General features: G+C 44.7%; 1 protein-coding gene across 1 annotated transcript in view; it reads right to left on the minus strand.

Annotated features, from left to right (window-relative positions):
* SEC24A (SEC24 homolog A, COPII component) overlaps positions 1–12,744 on the minus strand; it is a 93,831-nt gene that overhangs the window by 55,534 nt on the left and 25,553 nt on the right. Inside the window, exon 3 of the mRNA XM_077266041.1 lies at positions 10,606–10,752. Coding sequence (XP_077122156.1) covers positions 10,606–10,752 — 147 coding nt within the window. The remainder of the gene's footprint in view (positions 1–10,605; positions 10,753–12,744) is intronic.

Here is a 12,744-nt window from a genome sequence, read left to right on the forward strand (position 1 = left end):
TCCTCTTGCATGAGATGATCGGAGCACAGCTGCGGTGGAGACAGTAATTTCTCCATCTCCTCTGCTACCAGCGAGAATTGCCCTGCACTTGGGTGATATCCGAGTGCATTGTGAGGTTTCACTGGCACCCATAGACTTGTATAGGTGTGAGTGAGCAGAGTCTCGCTGCAAATTAAATCATGCTGCGATTGTTCTCTCATGCCGAATCGTTAGGAGAACAAATCACAGATCTGAGCAGGCCCATAGTATAACACTGGGCCGAGAGCTATGAGATGTTTTATCGCAAAGCACTCGGCTGTGCGACTCCGGCCTTATAATCAGTCACAGCTACGAGCAGCGTTGACAGCACTATGAGAGGACAAGTGCTGCAAATGTTTGTAATGAGACAAACTTATCTTCTGCTGTACTTGCTCAGTTCTGATGCATGATGTAAGCTCTGCTGTACTTTGATGGTTCTGATCTCACTGCAAAGCTGTGTGTGTATGAGAGCAGCCATTATATAACACACTGGTAATTGCCCCCTTTACTTTAAAATTAGCTCTTGAGGCAGCTTTTCATACAGATCAGGGCCTGCCCATAGGTCTGAACAGCTCATTTACATATAATAATAACCATAGATTAATCTGGAATAAGACATCAGATATCAAGGTATCATTTTATCAGCTTCCTATGACCTAGATGCCCATATAGACGACTTAGGAGGGTTGATCCTACTGACAGATTCCCTTTAAGGAACAGCATTTTCTAGTCATAACTTCTTGTGATGGGAATACTCCTTTAAGTAACAGCTGCAGTCCATAATATTACAGAATATTTAATGTCTTTGTAGGATTGTAGACATGCTGTAAGATTTTTCAATCCACATTGTCATACGCATTGCCAGACCACAGAGGCCTTGCACTGCAGGACTGGATTGCAATGGGACAAGTGAAATCGCCTACCAAGCTTCACAGCGACGAAAGCTCAGAAATCTAACATGTACGGTCTTGTGAATTTGGGGTGGATTTTAAAAACTTCATGACGTAGTTTTTACAATCTGTACACATATCTTATAAAAAGGTCAAAGTCTGTACACATACAGTGTAACACACCAGAAAAACAAGAAAAAAAAAATGCAGTATATCTCTCTCTACTTTACGACAAGTAACCTAAACAATGTGGCAATAGGTGCCTGGAGCCGCACCAGCAGGGTCTCAGGCGCTCGGAGCACATCATTACACGCACCCGGTGGGTACAAGCCTAATTATAGCGCCTGCATAGAGTTTCTGGAGTAGATTTCTGTTCTCCAGAGAAGTGACCTTCCCAGGGGATAAGCTGGAGTAAATATCAGCACAGCAAAATACAGCTTCTGAAACCTACCGCAACTCAAGATCATGACGAAAATACACCCCTTAACTACAATATTACACACAGAACTGTCCAATAATGTGCAATAATGAAAACACCTACAAATACCTTAGAAACATGTTATTTTCTGTAAGCAGTTATAGTTCTGCCCTGTAAATTACTACCAAATGGAATTCAATGGTCAAATGATCCAATAAAAACATGTTTCGCCACTAAGAGCTTCGTCAAGGTGCCTGTGCGCCATCCATAACGTTTGGCAGTTCACTGTATATCTATATACTTTGCAATGTGTGATGTATTAAGGCATTCTAAATACTGTCTTTATCTCATGTACACCACCATGGAATTAATGGTGCTATATAAATAATAATAAAATGCCATTTCTCTAGCGTATTGTATATGATACAGTCATTTCCTTTTATACTATACGTTAGTCTAATTTAGGCATTTTGTGTTGGACATGTAACTGCTTTATAGAGGATTTTCTTAAATTCTAGGTATATGGATTCATGTTAATTTATGACCCCTTTATATTTTTGAGCTTTACTGGAGACATCACTCGGTTACGCACCTCTATGTTCTTTTTGTGCACCTTTCCAGCATCTCTATCCATATATGATACATTGATATTCATTGGGGGCATACCTTTGTGGGGGGGACTTACGGTCTCCATTTCAGGAATGCATCTCCCAATTAATCTATTTTATACATAATTTCTGATTGGTTTACAGTTTTTAGCAGGACTTTCTTGCCACATACGGTATGTATATTATTTCTTGATAAAGTGCGTAATAAACCTTAACATTTATAACTCTGTCGCGTTTCTGCCCCTCCTTGATTCTACCTTACTATCCGAGTCATTTTTTTCATCTGTCTTTCTAAGGATAATACCATACCTAATTAGTGGAGATTTTCTGTGGGTTGTTATAGGTAAAGTAAGTAGTGTCTGCAGCCGGTAACCATGAAGCACAGTGGGGGGTCTTTGCAAGGTTGAGGCGGCATTTCAGTAAATGGAGTCAGGGCTTTGCTCAGGATTAATAGGGTCCTCAACACTGAGAAATACAGGCAGGTAGTCATCCATCATGAAATGCCACCAAGGAGGCTTCTGATTGTCACTGTATATTTGGGGTTGATGTCCTGCTACAAAATACATTTGGAGCCAATGTCATTAAGAACTAGATCTTGTAAATACTGCAGAAGCGCACCCAGCCTAGAAGAAGCGCACCCAGCCTAGGAGAAGCGCACCCAGCCTAGGAGAAGCGCACCCAGCCTAGAAGAAGCGCACCCAGCCTAGAAGAAGCGCACCCAGCCTAGAAGAAGCGCACCCAGCCTAGAAGAAGCCCACCCAGCCTAGAAGAAGCCCACCCAGCCTAGAAGAAGCCCACCCAGCCTAGAAGCAGCCCACCCAGCCTAGAAGCAGCCCACCCAGCCTAGAAGAAGCCCACCCAGCCTAGAAGAAGCCCACCCAGCCTAGAAGAAGCCCACCCAGCCTAGAAGAAGCGCACCCAGCCTAGAAGAAGCGCACCCAGCCTAGAAGAAGCGCACCCAGCCTAGAAGAAGCGCACCCAGCCTAGAAGAAGCGCACCCAGCCTAGAAGAAGCGCACCCAGCCTAGAAGAAGCCCACCCAGCCTAGAAGAAGCCCACCCAGCCTAGAAGAAGCCCACCCAGCCTAGAAGAAGCCCACCCAGCCTAGAAGAAGCCCACCCAGCCTAGAAGAAGCCCACCCAGCCTAGAAGAAGCCCACCCAGCCTAGAAGAAGCCCACCCAGCCTAGAAGAAGCCCACCCAGCCTAGAAGAAGCCCACCCAGCCTAGAAGAAGCGCACCCAGCCTAGAAGAAGCGCACCCAGCCTAGAAGAAGCGCACCCAGCCTAGGAGAAGCGCACCCAGCCTAGGAGAAGCGCACCCAGCCTAGGAGAAGCGCACCCAGCCTAGGAGAAGCGCACCCAGCCTAGGAGAAGCGCACCCAGCCTAGGAGAAGCGCACCCAGCCTAGGAGAAGCGCACCCAGCCTAGGAGAAGCGCACCCAGCCTAGGAGAAGCGCACCCAGCCTAGGAGAAGCGCACCCAGCCTAGGAGAAGCGCACCCAGCCTAGGAGAAGCGCACCCAGCCTAGGAGAAGCGCACCCAGCCTAGGAGAAGCGCACCCAGCCTAGGAGAAGCGCACCCAGCCTAGGAGAAGCGCACCCAGCCTAGGAGAAGCGCACCCAGCCTAGGAGAAGCGCACCCAGCCTAGGAGAAGCGCACCCAGCCTAGGAGAAGCGCACCCAGCCTAGGAGAAGCGCACCCAGCCTAGGAGAAGCGCACCCAGCCTAGGAGAAGCGCACCCAGCCTAGGAGAAGCGCACCCAGCCTAGGAGAAGCGCACCCAGCCTAGGAGAAGCGCACCCAGCCTAGGAGAAGCGCACCCAGCCTAGGAGAAGCGCACCCAGCCTAGGAGAAGCGCACCCAGCCTAGGAGAAGCGCACCCAGCCTAGGAGAAGCGCACCCAGCCTAGGAGAAGCGCACCCAGCCTAGGAGAAGCGCACCCAGCCTAGGAGAAGCGCACCCAGCCTAGGAGAAGCGCACCCAGCCTAGGAGAAGCGCACCCAGCCTAGGAGAAGCGCACCCAGCCTAGGAGAAGCGCACCCAGCCTAGGAGAAGCGCACCCAGCCTAGGAGAAGCGCACCCAGCCTAGGAGAAGCGCACCCAGCCTAGGAGAAGCGCACCCAACCTAGAAGAAGCGCACCCAGCCTAGAAGAAGCCCACCCAGCCTAGAAGAAGCCCACCCAGCCTAGAAGAAGCCCACCCAGCCTAGAAGAAGCCCACCCAGCCTAGAAGCAGCCCACCCAGCCTAGAAGCAGCCCACCCAGCCTAGAAGCAGCCCACCCAGCCTAGAAGCAGCCCACCCAGCCTAGAAGCAGCCCACCCAGCCTAGAAGCAGCCCACCCAGCCTAGAAGAAGCCCACCCAGCCTAGAAGAAGCCCACCCAGCCTAGAAGCCCACCCAGCCTAGAAGAAGCGCACCCAGCCTAGAAGATGCGCACCCAGCCTAGAAGAAGCGCACCCAGCCTAGAAGAAGCGCACCCAGCCTAGAAGAAGCGCACCCAGCCTAGAAGAAGCGCACCCAGCCTAGAAGAAGCGCACCCAGAAGAATTGCTGCTTTAATACTATTTTGAAGACAAATGATGGTCCTACCAAATACAGAATACTGAATTGCCTTAAAAAATAAGGTGTTAACACTTATATTTCTGAAAGAATTCCTACTTTGCATAAGTTTGAGGCAAGGGTGGAAGAAGAGCTGTAAACTGCTGTAGGTTAACCCTTTAAATCCAAACCTGCACATCCAGACATGGTGTGACCCCAGCTCCATCCACAGTGTGTCGTTGTTGTATCCCAATTTCGTTTTTGTAACTGAGATATTGACTGTCCTGAGAATCTTTTTCTATTTGGTCCAACTATACAGGAAACATCTCTAACATACATTAATAGAAATAGATTTACTTAAGACGTCTCCTGGGAGAGGTGCGGCTTCGTTACGGTGTGAAGCAATTAGAAGTCTATTAGCAGGGCACATATGGCGTCCTGCCGCGGTCTACCTTCAGCCTCATAGCACTAGGATATTGGAGATTATGTGCCTGAGATTCTACATAAATAAATTTACAGCCCGTGTGCCCTTGTGCCGTACACCAGGATATTCTACATACACCATTCATTCTAAGATTCACTAGTGATAGAACAATCCTATAAGGGAACACCACCGCAATAAAATAATAAAACCAGTTATCCCAAATGGAAACATGACAATGGCCTTTTTCCAGATGAAGATTTGCTTACATATCTAAGTAAATGAAAATGTGTAAATTCACCAGTGAGGAACTGACCAGCCACTAATAAACTCTCAGAAAGATGAAACACTTAAACATCTTTCTGATCCCCTGCTGATGTTGTTACAATGCATACCGAGACCCATTGTAGTCTATGATCATGGACATACTGTAACGACTGAAGCCAATCATTGGCCATCACAGGGACCAACATGCCAATGGTGTAGTCAGTGATTGTCTGCAGCGTTCTCATGTCTACACACCAAGCAGGAAGCACAGAGGCCAGTAGGGGTCCCAAGAAGTGCTGGATCGGGAACCCCTTTAAACATTGCACATACTGAGATCTATAATGTAGACCCACACATGACACCCTACTTCGAGGCCAGAGCAAACGTAGAACCAGATGCATCTGCTTTACACCAACTTGAAAAAGGAGAAAATTTTCACATAAAATTCAAGATTCATTTTCACATATAATATTTCTCCCGTAATAGAAACCTGTGGATATTTGCTGGAACTATTTCTTGGAAAACAGTAAAAAAAAATAATATATATATATATATATATCACAGCAAACGCACGTCAGAACTGGTTATTCCTGTTGAAAACTCTAATACTGGCATATGATTTGAAGCTTCTAGAAGGATTGCATAAGATCGGCCTTCTTCACCGTGTGTATTTCTGCATTTCCCAGGTGCCTATGGGGTAAGTGCATTACTCAATCACAGTTTCATCTTGCATGGCTTATATTCAGCAGATAGGGCCGCTGTTCAGTGCCCTGTAACCCTCCAGGCAAGTGGAGAGAAGGGCTCAGCGCTAAAAATCAGCTGCACCCGGGAGAGCACTGTACACAAAGCAGTAGGAGACGAGTGACTATCCTCTGCAGGAATGTATTTAGGATACACTTACCATACAATTGGGCCTAAGAAAGAGAATCAATAATACAGGAACAATACTAATCATATCCGGACATCACATGCAATGCATCAGGTCCTATATTACAGAGAAATACCCAGGGCAGCCCAGCACATGCCAGGAGGACACCATCAGTACACACTGGGTGTCTGGGGCTCTAGGACTTGTGTTGGGAGCTTTCTGAACATATCGAAATAAAGGGGCGCAAACCGTGCCCTACACCTGGGTATGGAGACGTGTAAGGGGACACTGCTACCAAAACTACAAATAAAAATGGACAACCTACATGCAACTTTAGTTATGCAACCTGTCATTAACCGTTTAGCAGCTTACTTTAGTGAAGTTACTCTATAAGGGGGGGGGGGGGGGGGAGGAGGGTTGAGGGAATTTATTAGGCTGCGTTCACATATGGTGACAACATTGGGGCTTTTGAAAACACCCCAGGAAAGGGAGAAAAAGAGATGCACTGGCCAAAATACCCCAAGGGAATGTTCCCCATGACCCTGTAAAAGGTTGGGTTGTCTGAGGAGCTCAGAGGAAACTTCCTCTTTATGTTCAGTTTGTCCAAAGGCGGAGACTGAGACACCAGCACGGATTGGACGCTGTTGTCACGTGTTATTCCACCGCTTCCCAGCCCCGTGACCGCGAGTGCCGACACCGTGGGAATACAGCTGGGGAGGCGAGTTTAGGCTTGATTATGTTATTGGGGCGTAACATTTAGTTTAAGAAGGGGTTGTCCTAGTATTGTTTAAAAGGGGTTGGCCACAGGTTGTAATATAACAAAATAGCTAAAAAGCCAAGGGGGTGAATACTTTCCAAAGGCACCATAAATGCATGCATGCTTGCATATACTGGGGAGAAGTGAGTATACTTTAGACTTTCTACATAAAAGTATTAAACTATTATTCTATACAGCGGGTGAAATAAGTATTGAACATGTTACCTATTTTCTAAGTAACTATATCCGTAAAGGTGCTATCGACATAAAATTCTCACCAGTTGTCGGTAACAACCCATCCAATCCACACAGGCAAAGAAACCAAACCATAGATGTCGATAAATGAAGTTATGCATAATGAAGAGAAATGACGCAGGGAAAAGTATTGAACATGCTTACTTAAATTGGTAATGACAGCTTCAAAAAAAAAAACACCTCCTGTATGGAGAAACTAGTCGCATGCATTGCTCAGGTGTGATTTTGCCCCATTCTTCCACACAAACTCTTCAAAAGATGGGTTACAAATTCTGTATTTTTTAAAATCCTTTTATCTTGAAAATCTAAAGTGATTGAAGGCTCCTGGACCTCTAGCTAATGAAACACAATAGCAGCTAACGGACCAGTAACAAGAAAAGTTTTATCTGCACAATCATCAGGGAACACAGCCCATAAAAACTAAGACAAAGGTAATGTGCAATTCAGTACATGACAGTCTGAAATTTCCCATACAAGAAAACGGGATCATCATCGTACAAGGTTACTTCTTACCTACCACCAGAGGATCCTGTTCAGCGAACCACAATTTCTAATTAATGGCGAGAACCTATGTACAGCACGCAGACATGCTGCTTTACAGGTTATGGGAGGGAAAGCTTAAAACTGGAGCTATAAAAACCACACTGTGCAACTCTAGGGGCCTAGCAAGTCTTCAGGGAACACTTAGGGCTGAACTTCTAAGGAAGGGACCAAGGGATTTCACATGTCAGCTAGTGTATGGCTGCCTCACAGCAAGTCAGCTGTCACATACACTGGATTCACTGTGCTTAAACCGAACGTCACCATGGAGGTATCAGGTCCAATACATGAGCAGCTGTCATACCCAAGGATCAATAAGGATTATATGGGATGCCTGAAAAACAGACGTAAATACACAAATGGAGTGTTTCTGTACCAAAAGTGTGTCCCAATCGACTTGAAAATAACATTTCAAAAATAGATTCCTTAAAAATGCTACAACAAAATACACCAAGAAGGTATGAGCATAATAAGCATTAAATGGGCTTTACAGCCACACCTTTAGTCAGGGGTCAAATATCCTGCCGACAGGTCCTCTTTAAGAAGGTGTTTGCCAGTAGTGCACAGCCCGTTCAAGGATAATGATCCAAATTAAAAGGGGCTTTTCAGTTCTAAACTAGAATTCTGTGAGTCTGCATCGATGACGTCATTGACAAGTGACCTCTGCAGCCGATCACTGGGCTCAGCAGTCATGCCACAGTAAACAATTAGTGTGAAGTACAAAGGGCAAGCTGAAGCATTATGGGGCAAGTAATGATAGTGCATACATAAGAGCATAGCATAGGAGGCTGCCCATTATAAGGAATTTATTTCTATTTCTTAGAGTAATCCAAAGCGCCTTTTGTACAATTCCTAAAGAAAGTATTCGCCTTCTGCATTTTCAGGACCAACTGAATGCAGTGACCCTAGCCAAACGTGGCTAAATATAGCCCTCTATTGCAAGTCAATTCTAAAGCTGGTTTCACACATCCATGTATTACAGTCCAAATTCAGACTAGCAGTGGGCCTGTGTGAATAACGTCCATACATCACAGTAAATACAAAGCAGCAACCGACAGCACTTCAAAAATACGGATGCATGTTCAGAGTCCAATGAACCCAATTGGAAAATACATATCAAAAATGAAAGAACAGCATCCAGTCCAGGTGACATTTTTTTTTTTCCACCTGGACTGGATGCTGTTCTTTCATTTTTCGTCCATACATCACAGTCTGCTCTCGGACCGTGATACGTGGATATGTGAAACCTGCCTAAGGGGGAATAACACTACCATTACACACAACATGACCACGTCATGCCCCATGACCCAACATGACCACGTCAGGCCCCATGACCCAACATGACCACGTCAGGCCCCATGACCCAACATGACCACGTCAGGCCCCATGACCCAACATGACCACGTCAGGCCCCATGACCCAACATGACCACGTCAGGCCCCAAGACCCAACATGACCACGTCAGGCCCCAAGACCCAACATGACCACGTCAGGCCCTATGAAGCAGCTCTGTCCCCACAGTACAGCCATGATGGAGATATGTGAAATTTCTGACCACATGCAGAGGAACCCAAAACAACAGGTATAGTATGAGTCAAGGCCTCATGGAGCTGTCAACCACTCATCTAATGGCCTTCAAGCTATAACGCATTTAATTGATGTATGACAACCCATGGGCGAGGGCGGTAAACTATGCGTATGCAGAATGTTACAATGAGACAAATGGATCATTTCATTAGTAATATTTTGGAGACTTGGTCATAAAATGGCTTGTTTTGTTTTCAGGAAGAGATGGTGGTCATTCCATTTCAAGTGAACCAATACAATTTTCCTCTACTTTTAGTTCTTTTGAGATTTTTTTTCTCTGGTAGTGTAGAGAACGTAAAAAGTGAAGAAAAAAAAAATCTCATACATTTTTTTTGTAGTTCATTTTCAAATTTTTTTTTTTTTTAAAGTGAATTTCTGAGTTGCATGTCTTTACGTTTCTCCTCACAACTCAGGCAAGAACAAAAATAGAGAAAATGGAAAATAAAACACCATTCCACTCAGAAGGGTACAGGCTTCCACCCAATATGTCACAATTGTGCAATGTATCGCCCCGCCCCCATGTGCGATGAGTACAGAGTCCAGTCCTCTGTGATAAATAAGAAGCCGGCAGCAGAGCGAGCGGTGTCACTATGTTCATATTTTATTATAGAACTTGAGAATTTCACTGCTGTACTATTCTTTTTAAAAACTTGACGCAATAAAAAAAAAAAAAACAAACAAAACTTGCTACATGCATATTTAAAAAGTTGTTAAAAGTCGTTGATTCTTTTAAATTAGGTATGAAACATATGATTAGGATGAAACTGCATTTAAAAAAAAAACAAAACACAACGGCGAAATATGATCCTATGAAGATCCCAACTTAAATCCCTGAATAAATGTAACAAAGAACACAAGTAACAAACATTTTATTTTTTAAAATATGTTTTCCCAAAATCGCACATAAAAATTTAGAATTTCACTCCTCAAACAAAAATGTCAGTCTTGTGATATATCAAATTAAAGCCTGTACAATTCTGAACAAAATGGTGCCTCTCCCATAAATCTAGCCAAGATATAGTAAATGTAGAAAAAAAAAAAAAGGCGACAAGCCCAAAATTCAGACTTTAAAAACTATAAAAAAAAAAATAAAAAAATTGACTAATGAAGATAAAGTTCAAAACTTATTTTAAATTCACTAAAGGTAGCACTTAAAAAAGAACACCATAGAAAATAAATATCCTGGAAGACTGGATGCTGAGCAGATCCAAAGACGAGTACTCAGCAACAGCATCTCTCTTTTTAGAAAACTGCCTACACAATTACATTGCAATGTCTGCACAGACAGTAAGGACACGCGTCTCTTATTTCAGCTTCCAGGAAAGTCTTTAAGAACAGAAAACAATCTACAAGAAGCTGCATTTAGTTCAATGAAACACAGAAGACATTTGGCTACAGCTACAATTTAGAAATGGAGGTAATGAAGACCAGCCTTACTTACCAACCGGACGAGGAGGAGCACCGACTAAAGGTGGCACAGGTGCAGCACTGACTGGTGGACCACATGGAGGTGCTGTGGGTCTGGTTAAGGTCGGCCCCAAAGGTGGCCGCACTGGCTGAGGCTGGCCTACCGGTGGGGGAACAGGACCTGAAAATTACAGTGCATAAAAACCATGAGATGGACAAACTGAAGCATTTACAATGCAAACTAGGAGAATGCAAACCAAAGACTCCATCATGACATGACTAGAAATCACTGACTGATCTTATGGAAACATTAATAGAACAGTAGGATGAAACCTTGAGAGCAGTACAACAAGAAGAAGACAGATGAAATCGGGGAGAGAGAAAAACAGAGTGAAGTCTAATATGGCTTGGTTTATACACGGTTGGGTCCAGATGGTTTTTGGACAGTGAGGATTTTCATAATATCACCTCTGTTCACTAATATAATGCATTTTGAGATTAAACAAAACCTCACAAGGCCCAAGAGCCATGAATTTATGATGATGCTTGGTCCTGGACTTAATTATAAATTTATGGAGCAAGTTAAAGCTCCCGCTATCTAGTAGGAGGGAGGTCAGGGCCAATCGTCAGACTCTTCTCCCCAGGGAGAGGACAGAAGACGTTTATAACCACTCCTGTCATCCATTTCAGTGAGCACCAAGTAGTACACAAGCATACGATGATCTCTTGGGGAACACGTAATTCTTTTTCTTCTACATAACACGCAAAAAAAAAAAAATCTAATTTTTTCTATATAAAATATCCTCTACCAAAAACCTTTAAGTAATGGCTGCTGAAAAGCATTTAGGTAGAGATGAGAGTATGGCTTTGCAGAACCCCAGTCCATGGTCCAGGTCAGTGCTCTCTGGCCGTGGGCAGGAGCTGTACGAATTTCCTGACCTTCTGTATTCCATGATGTGATTTTTTTTTTTTTTTTTCCATCCACCGGCCTGGTGCAAAGTCATACTGTGCACCAGCATAGCAAATCATAAGACGAGCCCGGGATCCTGGAATGTCAGAACATTCGCGCAGCTCCTATAAAGAGCCAGAGAGCACGGACCTTGACCATGGACCGGGGCTGTGAAGCAATCCACTTATCTCTACTGTATATTTAGGCAAAAACAAAGATCTGTCAGGTCAATAAGGCCCTTTTAGGACTGGTTATTAATGGGTTAATGTCAACATTAGTTCAAAGGCTTTTCAGAAATATTATGTTACTAGTTGGCCATGCAAAATTTTCGCACATTGGTTGTCGGGGGCGCAGGCAATTTCAGGAAAATCAAGCTGGTCAAATGTAAATGTATTTAATGAGATGATAAACACAGAGGTATAAAATTATACACACACACACACACACACACACACACACACACACACACACAGTACAGACCAAAAGTTTGGACACACCTCATTTAAAGATTTTTCTGTATTTTCATGACTATGAAAATTGTACATTCACACTGAATGCATCAAAACTGTGAATTAACACATGTGGAATTATATACTTAACAAAAAAGTGTGAAACAACTGAAATTATGTCCAAGACTAAAGGCCCCGTCTCACATAGCGAGATCGCTAGCGAGATCGCTGCTGAGTCACAAGTTTTGTGACGCAACAGCGACCTCAGTAGCGATCTCGCTATGTGTGACACGTACCAGTGACCAGGCCCCTGCTGCGAGATCGCTGGTCGTGTCGGAATGGCCTGGACCTTTTTTTGGTCGTTGAGGTCCCGCTGACATCGCTGAATCGGTGTGTGTGACACCGATCCAGCGATGTCTTCACTGGTAACCAGGGTAAATATCGGGTTACTAAGCGCAGGGCCGCGCTTAGTAACCCGATGTTTACCCTGGTTACCAGCGTAAATGTAAAAAAAAAAAAAACACTACATACTCACCATCTGTTGCCCGTCAGGTCCCTTGGCGTCTGCTTCCTGCTCTGACTGAGCCGCCGTAAAGTGAGAGCACAGCAGTGACGTCACCGCTGCGCTCTGCTCTCACTGTACGGCGGCTCAGTCAGAGCGGGAAGCAGACGCCAAGGGACCTGACGGGCAACAGATGGTGAGTATGTACTGTTTGTTTTTTTTTACATTTACGCTGGTAACCAGGGTAAACATCGGGTTACTAAGCGCGGCCCT

The sequence above is a fragment of the Ranitomeya variabilis genome, chromosome 5 (genome assembly GCF_051348905.1).
Source record: "Ranitomeya variabilis isolate aRanVar5 chromosome 5, aRanVar5.hap1, whole genome shotgun sequence".
Taxonomy (NCBI): Eukaryota; Metazoa; Chordata; class Amphibia; order Anura; family Dendrobatidae; genus Ranitomeya; species Ranitomeya variabilis.